At 34.2% G+C, this 18,621-nt stretch overlaps 1 protein-coding gene across 1 annotated transcript; it reads right to left on the reverse strand.

The window, feature by feature from the left end:
- On the reverse strand, nt 1–18,326 carry LOC149419890 (uncharacterized). The gene is made up of 4 exons (XM_089637358.1): nt 18,028–18,326; nt 17,433–17,946; nt 3,142–3,226; nt 1–2,129 (listed from the first exon to the last, which is right to left on the reverse strand). The coding sequence occupies exons 1-4, from the start codon at nt 18,092–18,094 to the stop codon at nt 2,067–2,069; spliced, it is 729 nt and encodes a 242-aa protein (XP_089493484.1). The 5' UTR covers nt 18,095–18,326; the 3' UTR covers nt 1–2,066.
- Between the last annotated feature and the right edge of the window lie 295 nt (nt 18,327–18,621).

Consider the following 18,621-nt stretch of genomic DNA (forward strand, 5'->3'; position numbering starts at 1 on the left):
TATTTTTTGGTTGAATTTATTTAATCATTTTTAATCTATCTAGTTATATTAACATACAGAAGATATTCAAGATCTATAAGCATCTATGTGTAATATTCCATGGGTGAGCAATACTTAAAATGTGTCCACAAAACTTTTGTGCAGTGTTTTTGTTGGCATTCACAAAAAAAAGAAAATTTAATTGTAAATAGCAGCATAAATTCTGTGTCTTTTAAATATATTTTTAAGAACCCATCTACCAACAGAATTAAACACACACAGAAGGATATTTTCACATTTATGGCATTGCTTGCTCAATCAAAGTAACATAAATTCAGTTTATTTGTCTGTAACAACTAATACAATGTCATGGCTTGGGTAAAACTCCTATAATTATTATTTGTTTCATGTAGTATACCAGCTATGACCAACAATAATAATTATATTTATGTAGAATTATACCACGCGGCATTTTAATGGCTGCTTTAGAAACAATTATTAATACAGTGATTAAATAGTGCTCAATATATAATACATAGTTGTTATTGAAAGATCGTCCATCTGAACAAAAGTTGTCTGCCTATCGCAAATAACCAAAGATCGAACATTAACATTAGATCATCATCGTTGAGTGGGTTCCTTCTAAACCTGCGTAGGTCAAGGCGATTCCTTCCAAAACTAAAGAGTACAATATAAACATGACGTTTTGCAAATATTTATTTCACAGTATTATAGGTATAAATAGGAATTTTACATTTAAGTGCACTTTATTGATTTCTATTTCCTTAGGAGAACGAAGTAATAGACTAGAATACAAATAATATTGATAGGTGAACTATGACAAAGATAATAATAATACTTGTGGAAAAATTATGCAAAATTGCAGGGAAACTTTATGAGATTACAAAAATAAAGATCTTCAAGGTTGTGCACTTTGCAATGAAAAATATTTTACAAAATTGTTAGCAAGAGAGAAACTTTAAATATTTTAACAATGACGTGCAGGAACACTGAAAAACATTTTTATGCACTACATTATGTGTATTTAGTTCCTCCGATAATCTTAGTTTCTTTTGAAACATTACATATATAAACTGTATCAGTCAATTAAGCTAATCTTTTAACATTAAGGATAAGGTAACATCCAACACTTATGGCAAATGGTATTCAAAAACTCAAAATAAGAAAGGCTTTAGAGGTAAAACAATAAATAGGAAATTATGCAGATCTATGGTAAGCATTGCAAATGTGGGGAAATTCAACTGAGTAAACAGACATATCAATAATGAAGAGGCAAACTCAGACTTGTGCAAACGTAAGTAAGCTTGGTTCTTTGCAAAGTGATAATAATGAAGAGGCAAACTCAGACTTGTGCAAACGTAAGTAAGCTCGGTTCTTTGCAAAGTGATAATAGCGTAATCTGAATTTGCTTTCACGTGTAAGAGCCATTTGAGATATCAGATTTGATAAGAACTAAAGTGACAGCTTTTACAGCACTAGCATAGCTTATAATATATAATTACACAGATATTATTTATCATTTTAAACTCCACAATTTACAATGTGATTAATGTATGTAACGGAAGTGATTTCTTATTTTGAGTTTATGTTTGAGAATGTAACATTACCCGGAGATTACCCTGATAAGATTGCACAATCAAATGAATTGCAAATTTGCCACACAATTGCAATTACGTGCTTAACTTACAATCTATGTATATCATTTACAATATCAAGAAAATATATTTTTAACATTTTTTCGATCGGTACGATAAACAAAATAAACATTATGGAAAAAAAAACAATATTAGATAATTCTCATACAGTAAAAAGAGATTCATTAAAAAATAATCACCAAGACTTGGTTTCATCATTAAAAATAAAATTGTGAAAAATTAAGATTCCAAACAAAATTCACAAACTTAGCATTGTTTAGGTATACTTTTTGCAATGAGAGATTTTCGTTACCGTTGATAGAAAAAAGGAAACACAAACAATAATTATAATAAAAGCATTTTTGCTTATTTATAGTCAAGAGTCATAAAATTATAGACTGGACAATAAACTGTTGCAAATGCGTCATAAATTTAGCTGTTGAAATTGAAGACGTTGCGTAATGGCGATCTTATAAAACAAGTCAAAATAGTGGTCTGAAAGAAAAAAAACTTATTAAGAGTATTGTGAGATTATTAGAAAACAAATGGTTAGTAATAAACATAAAAAAATAAAACAAAATTTCAGTCGATAACTGAATCGCCAAACCTGGCTTTAATTTCCTCAGTCAAAAAAATTAACCGACCGGGACAAATAATAAGTTTAACTCCCTAAATAAGTTTGCTGAGATTCGATTCAAGAGACAATCTTAAAATAGGTGAAAAAAAAGGCGTGAAAAACTGTAAGTCAGATCTGTAAAAACGTTTTAATAAGAAATATGTCTGATAAACTAGTTGAAGATTATAAATGGGTCAATGTTAAAAAAAAGTTCTATTAATCGATATTCCTTAAATGAGACAAATCGTTAGTTACATAAAGCATCTGCAAAGCCGATATATATATAACAGGAATAAACAGAAGTTTTTTTTTATCTTTCAAAGATTTCTCACAAGGTAACTTGATAAATGCATATTTGTGAATAGTATTTAAAATAGTTAAATTATGCACATTAATTTTTCACAAAAAGTTCACTCCCTTAATATTTCAGATTTGCAGACAATAGTAATGTTAAGATAATGAAGTCTGGCAACAAAGAAAGAGCTGGACATGCAATAAAAATGTTTTACATTTAACGCTTATTTACGTCATGGTAATTAATAATGCAACATAGCCTGTTCTCGGAATGTGTTTTTATGATTTTAAACCAAGATGATTGCAAAACCTTTTCTCGGAATGCTTTATCATGATGTTTAACCAAAGACAAATGATATTCCTGTTAGTCTGTTCTATGAATGCTTTTTAATGAGGTTAAACCAAAGACAGATGATGATAAAAAATTTGCCAGGCTTCATCATGTCTCAATTTTAATTAATACCGATTAGTACTGAAACACAATTTGCTTCATTCCAGGGGTGTAATACGTAATTGTGGCCTAATATTCGTCGGATAAAAGATCTAATCTGCAAACAGATAGCTCTATAGGGTACGGTAGTTTCTCTCTGTCCTTGCCTTGTAGTATTTCCAGCCAATGAAGCCAATCGCCACCAGGCCCAGAGACAGGACTATTCCTCCAATGAAGCTGGGTCCATCAAACCTGGAAATGTTATAATATTTATGTATTACTTAAAACACAATCAAAAGAAAAACACTAGAAGACCCAACAAAAACTTTCCTTTATAAATGACTAAACACTGATGACACATAACCTTTGATATGAATGGGCACCAAAACTAGTCCCCGACTGGTATGTTGATCTTTAATTATTTACTCAAATTTATATCTCTAACAATGTAACAGCCAAATATGACATATTGGTAACGAAATTCAGTAGTAATAATCATAATTGTTAACATCACACCTATGCAAGTAATCAGACATTTATTGGTTTTGCACAAACTGAGTGTCCATAATACATAATGAGCTAAACAACACTGCGAGGGAATACCGAACTCATAACCTTCGGACAAAAGTAAAAATGCTTATCATCGCTACGAAGATTGTTATAAAGCTACCACCAATTATTAATAAACCATGAGATGTGGAATGTAATATGCAGCTATACAATAATATTACATAAAAAGTATATTTATATATGGGAACCAATTTGATATTGTAGTAAATATTATCAATAGCCAGATGTCACTTTTTAGTTTTACATTGCGCGCTGCACCGGTGTTGATTATGTATTTCCAACCATCAGAGTATCTATAACTAATTGAATACTTTATTAGTAGATTTTACTTTACAATAAATTGTTATATGTTCCATTTTTAAAGTGAGTAAACATTTTGACTTGATTGACATTGGGAAATATACTTCGGAAGGAAAAACCAGTGGTGTTAGAGAAAGGTTGTAGTTATGTTTGTTGGAAATTACATGACTAATAATATTTATTGTTGTAAAAATGCAACATCCGCATTCGTTATTCTCCTATTCCAAGTGAATAAAGACAAAAACAAATATTAAATCATAAGTATAAGATTTCACCACCCAAAATAATACGAGTTTTTAATCCAATTTATTATTATTATTTCTAAATAACTAACCATCATGCCGTCCCGCAGGGTTGGGCAGAGAGAACGGACCGCCAAACAACTCAGTCCCCAAATTCTGCTACCATTCGCATTCACATCATATATTCTCCTTTCTTTGCTCATTCGCTCTACATGCCCAACCAAACCATCTAAGCATCCCTTTCTTAAACTTTCTCATTACGCTTACATCAGCCTTGCACTCTTTGCAGATCTCCACATTTCTCAGATGATCATACATGGTTTTACCACACATACACCTCAGCGATCTCGTTTCAACAGCATTCAGTTTACTTTCATCCTTTCTCTGCCAGTTCCATACAACAGGGTAAGTACCAGCACTCCATTGTGGACGGCTAACTTTCCTTCTTTGGACAAATTTTTGTTAGAGCCAACTGCGTTCAGTCCTCCATTAATGGAGTTACCTCATTTACCCTTGTTTCAATATCTCTGTCAGCCTTCCCATCTCTCGTAAACATACTTCCTAAATACACAAACTCATTCACCTGCTCAAAGTCTTCCTCATTCCTCTCTCTTTCAAACACCATTATTTTAGACTTTCATCACTAATTCATTCTTCATACATACTTCGTTCATCCTAGAACGAGAGACTGTAGATCTTCAATACTGTTAGCAATCAGCACTGCATCACTAGCATACAATTTCAGATTACTCAAATTCGCGCCTTATCCAATCTCTTTCAATTCTTGCATACAATTTATCCATGTATAGATTGAATAACCATGGTGACATTACGCAGCCTTGTTTAACACCTTTTGTGATATCAAACCACTCCGTAAAACCCCCATTCACCCTACATGTGCAACGCTTCCCTCATACAGAGACGCAATTGCCTGAGTGAGATTTGTATTCACTACATTCTTGAACAACACCTTCCATAGTTTATTCCTGTCGACTCAGTTGTATACTTTTTGTAGATCTACAAATTCACAGAAAAGTTTCTGGTTTTTTTGCCAGAAACTTCTCAGTGAGCATACGCAATGAAAAGATCTGGTCCATGCACCCTTCTACTCATAAAAGCACCTTGCAAATCCCATATTTTATCCTTTGTTTCCTCTCTTACCCTTTCAATTAAAATACGACGATACAAATTCAATCGATATAAAAGAGGAACAACTGAAAAGAGTTGACAATATAGTTCATTTCCTGATATTATATAAAATTGAGTATTTCAAAAAAAATCATTAGTGAAGTGATTGTAAATGGATATCCAATATATAAATTGTATTAATTAACGCCACAAGGTCAATGAAAACATTATTATACAAGGAAATTTAAGATTGAAGAAACCAAACAAAATATAAAATTTAATCTATATTGACCCCGTCATATCACTGACAAATAAAGATCAAGGTATTATAGTGCCGAAATCAATATTTGGTAAATATACAAAAAGATATAAAAGCATTGAGATATGTGTACATACATACAACAAAAAACTACTTGAAAAACACGAAAACAGTGGAACAATTAAGGAAAATCTATAAATGTGTCCATTTGAAACTCTTGAACTGTGCATCATCAAATTTGCAATTTTTTTTCTGGATTTTTAGGTAAAATTTGCATATATTTTCCCAATTTTTCATCATTGTTGAAATTACACTCTGGGAGAAAAATGTACTAAATAACTAACTAAAGTTTCGTTCAATTTCCTTATAGAAACAAATTAATTCAATGTAATTTGTTATCTACTTTAAGACTTCATTCCTGGTTTTAAACTTTGCACTAAACGTCACTTTATATAGATCTAGTACAAGCAAAACTACAATTCATTTCTATAAATTCTAAGCGGGTATTTAGAAAATGTCTAACGTATATTATTAAAGAATTTTGAAGTGAAATATATTTTGGTGCGCCTAGAGGGGTAAAAGCGTGGCAAGATGGGATGACGCTCTTGCACTTGACGCTTCATTAGGCCAGCCTCGTTACTCATTGGCTCTTTCCGCCCGGCAGATAAAAACTCTGTGCGGGGAAGGCTCACAGTAAAATGAAGAGTATACTTTGTGGATGTTTTGTCCTGGAGATAATCTCAAATATTTTTCTTCATTACAAAGTAAAGTTTGTTGTTGTGTAGTAAGGCTTTCTTCAATATCAATATTTTCTCAACTACTACTACACTTTTCAATAAAGTACTACAACTACTACTTTATTGAAAAATAATTTGTTCACAATACAACTTAACCAACTAACCATCACGCCGTTTCCCCGCAGGGGTAGGCAGAGAGGACGGACCGCCAAACAACTCGATCTTGGCAAACACTTCTTGCCACATTCATACATACTCTTCTATTATTCTGACTCTTGGCATGGCCCGACTCAAGTATCTGATTCACTTGATTGTGCCATGTCTTCCTCGGGCGTCCCCAACTTCTGCTACCGTTCGTATTCACATCATATACCCTCCTTTCTTAGCTCATTCGCTCTACATGCCCAAACCATCAAAGCGTCCCTTTCTTAATCTTACTCATTACGCTTACAACAGCCTTATTAAATATATTTCTTTGCGTATACTTTAATAATTGTTTTATTATAAAAATATAAATACTTATTTACTTTAATTTTCACTTCCTTCATTGTCTTAACCGGTCAGCAACGTAAGCAGATATACACGATAAAATAACGATAGCAGTCAAGTACAATAAGCGTGTTTACACGTCAACGCGTGTGTTTCCACAAAAATCGTCATAACTCCGTTATTCTTCTAGTGACATCCCTAAAACAAAAAGTAGAATATTCGTATTGAATGAAGCTTCACATCTCTATTCAAAGTTATCCATAGAAACCCGTAAAAAGACCTACTCAGTGGAAGCAAATTTTACCCGCCAAATCGTAAAACGACGCCAAGAAAGCCGTTTGACGTGCCGACCCGCCTCGCAAGTTTAATTATTTTTTTTTAAATATATTTTGTATGAAATGGTCAAAAAGTGAAGTGACAGAATTGTTTATTGTACATTTGTACGATGAAATAAGTGTTTTTTTTTTACATTATCCGTGATTTTAGTATCGTTTTTACATAAAACATTACAGGTGAGTCATTTTTACAATTTTTTCATGTTTCCATTCTAAATTTAAATATTTACAAATGTTAATATTTATTTATGATACAACAATTTGAAAGCCTATTTTGTAACCTTTCTAAAACAGTTTTTACTATTCGGCTCCGTTCAGTAATGTTTCATTTATAGAGCTTTGATTGTGAGGCGGTAATAACACAACGTTTTCGTGAAATTGACATTTCGGTAAAGACATCTTAGCTTCAAGTTCGCGAAAAGTCGGAGGGGTTAAATCAATTTTGTTGTTTCCCATTCTGGCAGGTGTCTCGTGGCGGCTATTATTTTTTAAAAACTATAATCTTTTAGATTCTATGTGAAATACATACTGCAACTTTTGGAAAACATCCTAAAATACCTTTGCTGTAGGCTGGCTCCCTTGGCTTATTACCCACTCAAACGATTTTTGGCAAAAGTTTGCAAAAATGTCTTAAGCATTTGCAGAAACGTGAAAAAAAAAATTTACAAGTGTTCACACAATATATTCAGTCTGGATGAATGTCGTATGACGCACTTTATAATGACTGTGAGAGTGCAAATAATTACGGTTGCAAGTTGCAATTTTCGCTAGTGCAACCTCATTTTTTTGAATTTAATAGCTATATATATTTCCCTTTACACACGACTGTTAGACTCTCGTAAAGATAAACTTGTTTAATTATTATTTGAAATATGTTCTTATTATGTAAATTTTAATAATTATATTGTATTTTATAAAAAATATATATATTTTTACATAAAATAAAATAAAATATATTTATATATAAAATAAAACAAAATATTTAAAAAAATATATATATATTTATATACATTTTAACAAGAATATGTATATTTATATATATATGAATAATAAATATTTATTATATTCGTAGTCCTCCACATTGGGAGATCCTGTGTTGAGGGGGACTAGGTTTTGGAAGTTTTCAGCGACTTCTATGGTTCGACTTCATGTTTTGGGTAAGGTTTTCCAGAAACTTCTACGACGTTCTTTATCCGGTAGTTCCTTAAGCCAAGATTCAATGTCCTTAACCTTTCCTTATCTGTGGTGTGTATTTGATACACATTGCTTCTAATAACTTTAATAACTCTATAAAGATAATAAATTCAGGGTTCAGATTTTAGGTATTCTTCTGTTATACATTTATGCACTGAATTAAAAAATAATATTTTGCATAGTTTTCAAATTCAACTAAAAATCAGAGATCTTTGTTAAAAATCGGGATCAAATACACCAATACAATCAACCGTGTGACACTGCTACGCAAAGAGTGTGCGAGGAAATGACACACTATTGATGTCCCGCTTTAGTTCGCTATGCGGGAACATGAGAAATCCACACGTCCGCAGTTGTATTGAATTTAGACCATCGATACCTACGACCGCATAGCATCCAGCGCCAGTCGGTTGCGGGCCGTCGTTAGATATGGACTCCTCGCACGTTTTTTTAGCATCTGCCGATGGCTTTTTCATTTTTTCAGCAGTTAAATTACAATTATTATCACTTTCGATATAAAATATAATAAACATAGCTATGAATATTCATATATTTCCAATATTAAATCGCTTATTTTGAGATGTGTATTGACTACACAGCACAGGAACGCGTGGATTTTTTTAGCACAGTAAGGGAAAGGTTAATGTAGTTATTTTTTGTTTTGAATTGTTTGATACTAAGTGGGAGTTTGTTATATACCTTTACTGCTAAAAATTCAGAGCTTCTTTGTCCAAAGGTAGAGTTACACTTTGGTATATTTAGTATCTCTGTTTGTTTGGATCTGGTTTTATGAGTATGTAAGGTGTTTGTTTGCCTGTAAATCATTTTTGAGGTGATGTATCAGAATGTTTTTGGCATAGATTTTCTGTATACCTCGAACATCAAACTGTTTAAAAATCTCTGTTGTTGACGTCCTTATGGGAACTTTTAGTATGGTCTTTATGATGCAATTCTGAGTTACCTTCAGTTGTTTAACGTGTTTTGATGCTGCTACTCTTATGTTTTTGGTATCAAATTAATAAAGAGACTATGTTTAAACAATATTGATTCCATAAAATAAATAATTATTAACCTATTGTTGTTTTCAGACAAGATTCAGATACGTCTGAAGATATTCATTTATATTTTACACAAAATACAAAACCTATAAATAGTTTTTGAACTAATTAAGAAGCGGAAAAGAATAAGTATCAATTTAACATATAAGGCTTATATAAAGAATATATTCATTTTTGTACTGTATTGAAAAATTGTCGGAAACATCACTAAACTTTGACACCTAAACAACTTCATAATCAGGGTTATCACTCTAAAATCTTTAGTAAAAAGAAAGTCTAATTCAGTGATTACACGGAGAAAAAGTTTTATTTCTATAGCTATCATACGAGGTGTATCGAACGCATTACGCAATGCTACCCAAAGGCCGCAAAGCAGCTTTCTTACCATGGGAGGATAAGAAAGCTAGTATTTACATCGTATCCCCTCCCCGGCCGGCGAGTACTGAGCACAACGCGCGCCCAGACGCATTATTTACATCGTATCCCCTCCCCGGTTGGAGAGCACTGGGCACAACGCAAGCCGCGGACACAGTATTTACATCGCATCCCCTCTCCTTTGCCCAGGCGAAGTCAGGCCAAACACTGAACGGCGACGGTCAGCCAATCACCGCAAAGCACGATAAAGCTAGAAATAGTTCTCTTTTCATATATAATTGCGCAAATTAATGTTAGATTTGCGCGAGTCTCACCGCAATAATGCTAAATAAAAATATACAGGTTGAAAGACTGGACTCGCGTCTATGTTGTAAAGTAATATTGAAATATGTAAACATTAATATTAAGTAGTTATAAGGATTTCCTCACACCACTGATTCATATTGTACAATTTATTATAAAAACATTAAAAATGATAGGGAAAAAACAGTTTTCATGAGATGAAGCGGCGTAAAGAGTACTATTGAATAAATAATTTTAATATTGACTATTAAAGCCATATGAAAACACACAAAGCTGCACAAAAATGCACCTCGTTTACGTGGGGCGGTTCAGACGCGCGCACACCGATGTGTGCACGCTCCCGCTAGTCCTATATATACCGCGTGTAAAGCGATCTCAAGTCTCTCTCTTCCGACATCTACTCTGATCGCTTCTCCCGCTGGAACCACTACAACCGCCTTTGACTTTGACCTTGCGCTTCCTTGGACTACCTACTGCTCTCTCCTTGGATACACTACATCACAGCAACCGGAAAAGGCCCTGAACATAAAGCAGCTCACCGACTAGAAGACCCAGCATCCCCTATTTCAGTCAATGTAAAGGACTTGCGTCTGATACATGAGGACCATCCAGAAAGTAAGGTTACAAAGGCTCAAGCCGGGGAAAATTTTTCGTTTCGAAATTGGTGCACCTGGAATGTGGGGGATCCCAACGGTGAGTTTTGTTTGGTCCCGCGTGTTTGTCGACCATTTTGTTAAGTCACAGTAACTTTCCAGTGGCGAGGTCGCCGCAGGTTACAGTAAATTTCACAGGATTCATAAAAATACTACCACAATGGCTCGGGACCCTCCCTCTACCACACCCCTTCGTTAGAACGGGACACGGAATACTGGACCTTTTCCCGACAATCAGATTTCGATTGTGAGAATGTTCCCCTTAAATTGACACGGTAAAAGTCAATTTAAAAATATATAATATGTACGAAATGACCTCTCTTTTAGAGTAACATGAAACTATGGTCACAATGTAATATTATGAATGGATTAAAACTGATGAAAAATAACACAAATAATAGTAAATATATTGAACTAGTGGACCCTGTAATGCTTGGCTATTGCTAATGTCTTTTTCGGGCGTCTCTGACTTCTTCCAGCATTCACTACTGTATACCACAATGCTACTACATTACATTGATTTTAATTCGACTCAGTATCTCATTCTGGTGCAAAGATATTGAGTTGAGTAGTCCCAGGCTTCTTCTACCATTCAAACCTTTCTCGTAAGATTACCCAAACTGTAAAAGTATTAAACGAAATTCGAATATTATTTGAAATGCAACTCAATTAACCTTGTAATATGAGTATTACGGTCCGCCTATCGGGTTTCATGGTCATAAAAACCCTCATTCCAGGAATTGAATTATAACAATAATAAATAATATTCTATCCTTTTGTTGAAATACCGTTGTGAATGAAAGGCAAGAAGATAGATATAAAAAGAAGACTTGCATTATGATTCGATAATTATGTACATATAGTTGGGACCTTTACAGAGAGATGGTAAATGATATTCACATTAAAAGAATGTATAATTCCGTAGACTTTATGTCCTTCCGACCACCCCAAAATTTTAATTAGACTTGTAGTGGAACGCCACTACTTGAGTCGGACGTTATTCTATAAGTTTCGGTCTTTTCCAAACAAGCTATTTGGATTTTCTTTTATTTTTTAATATTTGTTACTGTAGCAACTGGAATGTTCGAGAACATTTTATTTTTCACCTATATAAGTGACAGCGGGAAGGAAATCGACAGTACGGTACCAGCAACCTTGACATCGAGATCGAATTATTTTGCCTACGTGACGTTCTTGGAAAACATTCTTGAACCTTCCTTTAGTAAAACATTCTGTAGTATTTTAAGTTTATTTCTTTTTCGGATGTGTTTATAATAAACCGCTTCAGCCAAATTCAGTAGTTATTTATTAACCCGGAGGCTGCCATGCGCATCTATGTTTGATTCGAGATTCCGGGCCCTCGCTGCCGCGCGCAATCATACATGATTTTAATTTCATATTGCGATATGTCAGAACTTTCTGCATAGATGGCGCAAAACTCGGGCTTAAAAAATAATTTGAACCTTTATCTAGCGACATCTCTACACAGATGTGACAAATGATTTTGTTTATATTATGAAAGACCTCGTCAAACTGGAGACTACAATATTTCCCCTCTCAGTGTTTGAATTCCCCGCGCGCGCGTAGTTGTGTTAGTGAATCACGTGGTTCCTTCTTATCTCGACGGTTCGCGAATACTTAGAATCTGCAACGAATCGTGGTTCTAACGTTATTATTTTAACAAAAAGTTTTTTTATTAACTACTCATATTTTTAGTGCAAATAAGTTTGGTGTTAATCAACATGTTTTGTTATTTTATATGAAATTAGTTGTTATATCCGCCTTTCGAGTGAAAAAATAATCATATACATTTTATTTTAATTATCTGTGTTTAGAAACTAATTATTGTGTTAATTTGTCGTTTTTCCTAATATTTTTTTTGTGTAACCCTCTATCATGGCTCGACGCGACTTGTCTGATATAAAATAAGGGAATATTGTCTCTATCTTATATCTGTTAAATTATTTTACTGTACACAACAGCATAAAAAATTCAGGTATGAGCTTCTCCGATTATCAGTTATGTGTGATAAGACAATTAATCGCAAAACACCTCAAAAATACTCAACTCGACTCAACTCCTCATTCGTCTCACCATGACACACCATTACGTCTGAGCCAATACAGGCAACATCAAAACAATCCAAGCCATACAGAGCCGGCCATGTTTGTGCGAATACAAAACAACAAAGCCGCAGAAAAATGGCTCGATATGTGTTCCCAGTGTAATGTGGCATTGTGTATTCATTCCTGTTTTTAAGTATACCATTCGAATAAAAACTATAAACATAAATAATACGATAAGAAACTGTAAATAAAAGTTGAATAAATAATGAAGTTTTAAACAATAATATTATAACAAGTGAATCGTGAAAAATGGTGAGCCGTCGCAGAGGTCCCACTTCAGAGACGTGACTACTGATATTATTCTAGTACGTCTGTATGTGTTGGTGAGATTACTGATTTGATAATGGCGGCGGGTCGAAGTTTGTTGATGTTTCATAGATAGTTTTTATTCGTCAAATAATGCATCAATTTATAAAGATATCTTGCTTAGACTTTTCAAGAGTGTAACGTAAACAAGTTTTTTTTGTTTTGGTAATAATTTTCAATCTCTAAGTGCAGAGGATAATAAATAATGACGCAATATAAAAAATTCTAAAAACCCTTGGCGTGAGAGTATCCATCTTGTGTTTACATTCGGGCAGCAAAAGGGTTAATATTTAGAATACGAAATATAACTACAGATTTATTAGCATTTCATAAACTATATTTCATAGATATGTCCAACCAAAAATTCTTATTCAAAATCACTCACAATGCTGTTGACAATGACTACCTTCTGGAAAATGTTCATTCCCACTGTCAAGTATGAAACACACTAGCAAACTAGCTATTATTCCACATCCAACACTAAAAAAACTAACTACACACAACATTAATTTTTCAGAAGGACGTGAACAAAATACAATAATATCTTTTCAGACACTGATATTTTATTTTTCCTCAGGTCGATTTACTAAATGTATATTGGGAAAATTAAATCAAATTGTTAATTACAAACCCTCTACGCCTGTTGTGGGTAAGATATTTAAGTTTTTTTTTCATTTATATTTAAGTTTTTTTTTTCATTTATATTATGTTGTTTTTCTATCTTAATTTTTTTTATCTTTGAGCATTATTTTATGTAAGTATGTATTATTTTTATATCTAGGTACAAAGGATGGGTTGTTTCGGAGAATTTGAACAATTCTTCAAATTTCAAAGTTAATTTTCAACTTCTGTGAAAGATTTTTTAAGTTCTGTTTTTATTCCAGTTCTTTTAAGCAACTAGCCTATAATGATATAATAACAGAACTTGAATAGGACTTTCACAGAACCCGAAAATGAATGTTGACATTTGATGAATTGTTCAAATTCTCCTAAACAACCCGTCCTTAGTTTACATTATCTATCTATACCAGTCATACTAAACCTGCGGCCCGCGGACCGCATGCGACCCGCCAAGCTATTTTGTGCGGCCCTCAATACATTTAATATCAGGAACATGATTTACAAAATCTGGCATTCTATATCACGTTAATTTGAGATTAATTGCGACTTAGACGTAGAGACATTGAAATCCGAAGAGGATAGTCGTTGTCTTGTCAACATCAGATCTGGTATAAGAGTGTTGCTACTGCACACGCTAGATCTCCAAAAAACAAAGATTTGACAGACAAATATGCACACAAATAATTTTGCTCGTGGCAACACATAAATTTTTGACAGCTCCAAAATTAAATGGTTACCAGTGTTGCCAATGAAGGCGATTTATCGCCATTTAGGCTACTCAGAACGAAAATCGGCGACGAAAAAGTCTAAAAGGCGACAGGTCGCCTATTCAGAGACAAGTTATTTAAATCAGCCAAATCACAAATAATAATTTAAAAAAAAAACAAAACATAACAAAAACCTTCACCTTTTAAACTTCGAAATAAATGGAATTCCGTAGCTACCCCCCCCCCCCCCCCCCTGGTTACTCAAATGGTTTTCCAAAAAAACGGGGATGGTGGGTTTCATGATATTTTTTGTCATACCAATATAGTGTTGTGGCCCGCGTAGCTTTACAAACATATGAATGTGGCCCGCAGAAGAAAAAGGTTGAGTATAATTGATCTATACACTCTTAATCTTGTTACACAAATGAAAGAATATCTTTGTTTTAAACCACTTTATTAAATTTATATTAAATTATTAAATTTATATTAAATTATTAAATTTATATTAAATTATTAAATTTTTATTAAATTTATAAACAATTTAATAAAGTGGTTTAAAACAAAGATATTCTTTCATTTGTGTAATAATGTCAAGCCACAAAGTGTTTGCTTCCTTCGATAATTCTTAATCTAGTGTTTTTATTAATTTTTTTTTTGTGAACTCCACTTTATATTTATGTTTTTCTTTAACTATTTATGTGTTTCTGAAAATAGTATGAATTTTATGGGTAAGTTTTACTGGTTCATGTAACGTGTAATTATTTCAATAAAATATGAATAACTGTTTGTTTCCCTAATAAACTAAAATAAAAAAAATAATGGTAGAAAGAATTGTGGATTTGCTTTTACTAGGTATCTGAATCCCCGGCATTACCCAAGCTTTATACCCAAGTTTTTCGAAATCTAATGTAGACAGTGACCTTTCTCTTATTTTGAAGATATTACTCCTTTATAACGCGTGATTTTTTTGAGGTTAGGATTTTCATGCATTAGTATTTGACAGATCACGTGGGATTTCAGACATGGTGTCAAAGAGAAAGATGCTCAGTATGCTTTGACATTTCATCATGAATAGACTTACTAACGAGCAACGCTTGCAAATCATTGAATTTTATTACCAAAATCAGTGTTCGGTTCGAAATGTGTTTCGCGCTTTACGTCCGATTTATGGTCTACATAATCGACCAAGTGAGCAAACAATTAATGCGATTGTGACCAAGTTTCGCACTCAGTTTACTTTATTGGACATTAAACCAACCACACGAATGCGTACAGTGCGTACAGAAGAGAATATTGCGTCTGTTTCTGAGAGTGTTGCTGAAGACCGTGAAATGTCGATTCGTCGCCGTTCGCAGCAATTGGGTTTGTGTTATTCGACCACATGGAAGATTTTATGCAAAGATCTTGGTGTAAAACCGTATAAAATACAGCTCGTGCAAGAACTGAAGCCGAACGATCTGCCACAACGTCGAATTTTCAGTGAATGGGCCCTAGAAAAGTTGGCAGAAAATCCGCTTTTTTATCGACAAATTTTGTTCAGCGATGAGGCTCATTTCTGGTTGAATGGCTACGTAAATAAGCAAAATTGCCGCATTTGGAGTGAAGAGCAACCAGAAGCCGTTCAAGAACTGCCCATGCATCCCGAAAAATGCACTGTTTGGTGTGGTTTGTACGCTGGTGGAATCATTGGACCGTATTTTTTCAAAGATGCTGTTGGACGCAACGTTACGGTGAATGGCGATCGCTATCGTTCGATGCTAACAAACTTTTTGTTGCCAAAAATGGAAGAACTGAACTTGGTTGACATGTGGTTTCAACAAGATGGCGCTACATGCCACACAGCTCGCGATTCTATGGCCATTTTGAGGGAAAACTTCGGAGAACAATTCATCTCAAGAAATGGACCGGTAAGTTGGCCACCAAGATCATGCGATTTGACGCCTTTAGACTATTTTTTGTGGGGCTACGTCAAGTCTAAAGTCTACAGAAATAAGCCAGCAACTATTCCAGCTTTGGAAGACAACATTTCCGAAGAAATTCGGGCTATTCCGGCCGAAATGCTCGAAAAAGTTGCCCAAAATTGGACTTTCCGAATGGACCACCTAAGACGCAGCCGCGGTCAACATTTAAATGAAATTATCTTCAAAAAGTAAATGTCATGGACCAATCTAACGTTTCAAATAAAGAACCGATGAGATTTTGCAAATTTTATGCGTTTTTTTTTTTAAAAAAGTTATCAAGCTCTTAAAAAATCACCCTTTATAAATAGATTACAGAGTATAAGTGACCATGCCTCACAGTTCGCATGGAATTTCAACTGCCTTGAAATTATTTCCAATATTTGAAAAGCAGTGGACTCAAAACTCATTGTTAAATGTAGACTGTGCGAGAAGTTAACAGTGAGACTTATTAAAGAAAAGGCGATGTAAATAGTTTCCGCTGTCAGGTCACGAAACAATCCTAGGGCCATAACTATTTTGCGCCGTCAGTAGCAGGGTAAATTTTCATAAAATAGGGACACGGGTAATATGCACTTTTAATAGAAAAATCACTGTGTATCAGTTAGACATTGAATAGAGAATATGAAGGATACATATGTTAATTCCTCTGGAAAAGATCATTTCAACATCACACGGACAAAATGCATGCATTTTTAAAAATGGCTATTATGGCCATTTTAAATTTTTTTTATCTATTCAACGACAAAGATAATTGGTCCAGAATAAATATTGTGTAATCATAACGTGAGCTGCTAATGAGAAGTAACAGCCTCATGATATTACTTCTTATTAGAGAAGATGCATGCTTTGAGAATTATTAAGTTTCATCTACTGGGATGGAATCGACCATTACTCATCAAATCTGTCGTAGCCCATCCTATCCACATTTCTCTCAAACATGTTTACGCGAGCGAGTCGCTGAAGCTTGGTACAAGGACCTCAAAGCAATTAACAAAAATCATAAACTTGAGTATCTCAGCTTAATGTTATTTCGGCCACAAATGTGTGTTGTAGCAGACAGTACAAGGTTTGTAATAAACAATAACTTGACTTACCTATTTCTGTGGGGCGCAGGGGTTGTGGGCACTATGGGAGCTGACGTTGTGGGCACTACGGGAGCCAGCGTTGTGGGCACTACAGGAGTTGGTGTTGTGGTCTCAGGCTTGGGAGTTTCTGTTGTCGTGTTGGGGGCTAGAGTCGGCGCTGTTGTTGGTGTTGTTGGTTTTGTTGGTGTTGTTGGTGTTGTTGGTGTTGTTGGAACCGTTGTTGGAACCGTTGTTGGAACCGTTGTTGGAACTGTTGTTGGGGTTGGCTGAGTAGTAATCGGAGGCACTGTAGTGTTATTTGCTACATGTGGTGTTTCATCTCCAGCGACAGTGGAATTTTCAATAGAGCTATCCTTGGAAGCATTCGCCGTAATTAAAGAATTGTCCTTGGGTACCACGTTGGATGGGGTAGAACCAGCTGGACCTACGAATCCGGTTGTATTTTGCCCAAGTGTTTGGTTAGTGGCATTGTTTCCAGATTGTGCTGTCGTGACAGACGCAGTTTGACTCCCTTCAATGGCGGCTGTTGAAGAAAACAAGGCAAAATTAATATATAATATACAAAATTGATACACTAAATGATAATGTGAAAACGGGACATTACCACTCTCTCCGCGTAGGCTCACTACGTTGCAGAATATTAAAATAGCAAATGCAGCAGGAATCTTCATTGTGGTTTTTGATGTATGTCACTCAATTGAAACGTACAACAACCGATTAAACGTACTTGACTTGTATATTGTCTACAGGTTTAGCTCAGAAACAAAAATCAACAAACTAAAACTGAAGTAAAGAAGTTATTTTACATTTGACGAATCACAAAATACTACACGAACTGCGGAAGCGGATTAATGACGATTTGTGACGATTTACGAAGAGATCTTGATTCAATTTCAATTCCATAGAAAAATAATATATGTACAAGGACAAGACTTCGAACCAGTGATGGGCGTAATTCGAAACATTCAATTCCGGTACGATTTCGTTAAATGTCCCGCCACATCATAAAATATATTTTCCCAACTCTTTAAAAAAACCTAAGGTTTTGTATGACTGTAAATTTTTGATGTGGTTGGACGGTGAGGTGTTGAGGCAATAACCAAACACCTCTCTAGCTCAACAAACACCTTACCATCTAACCACCTGACAAATTTGTAGTAATACAAAATATTTGTATGAATGCAAAAACTTGGGATTT

This window comes from Hesperophylax consimilis, chromosome 11 (assembly GCF_061612785.1).
Source record: "Hesperophylax consimilis isolate HC1 chromosome 11, BYU_Hcon_1.0, whole genome shotgun sequence".
NCBI lineage: Eukaryota > Metazoa > Arthropoda > Insecta > Trichoptera > Limnephilidae > Hesperophylax > Hesperophylax consimilis.

Coding starts and splice junctions, on each gene's coding strand:
- LOC149419890 (XM_089637358.1), bottom strand. CDS start 18,094: ATGAAGATTCCTGCTGCATTTGCTATTTTAATATTCTGCAACGTAGTG. Junction 17,947..18,027: donor GAGCCTACGCGGAGAGAGTG/GTAATGTCCCGT, acceptor TTTCTTCAACAG/CCGCCATTGAAGGGAGTCAA. Junction 3,227..17,432: donor CCTGCGCCCCACAGAAATAG/GTAAGTCAAGTT, acceptor TAACATTTCCAG/GTTTGATGGACCCAGCTTCA.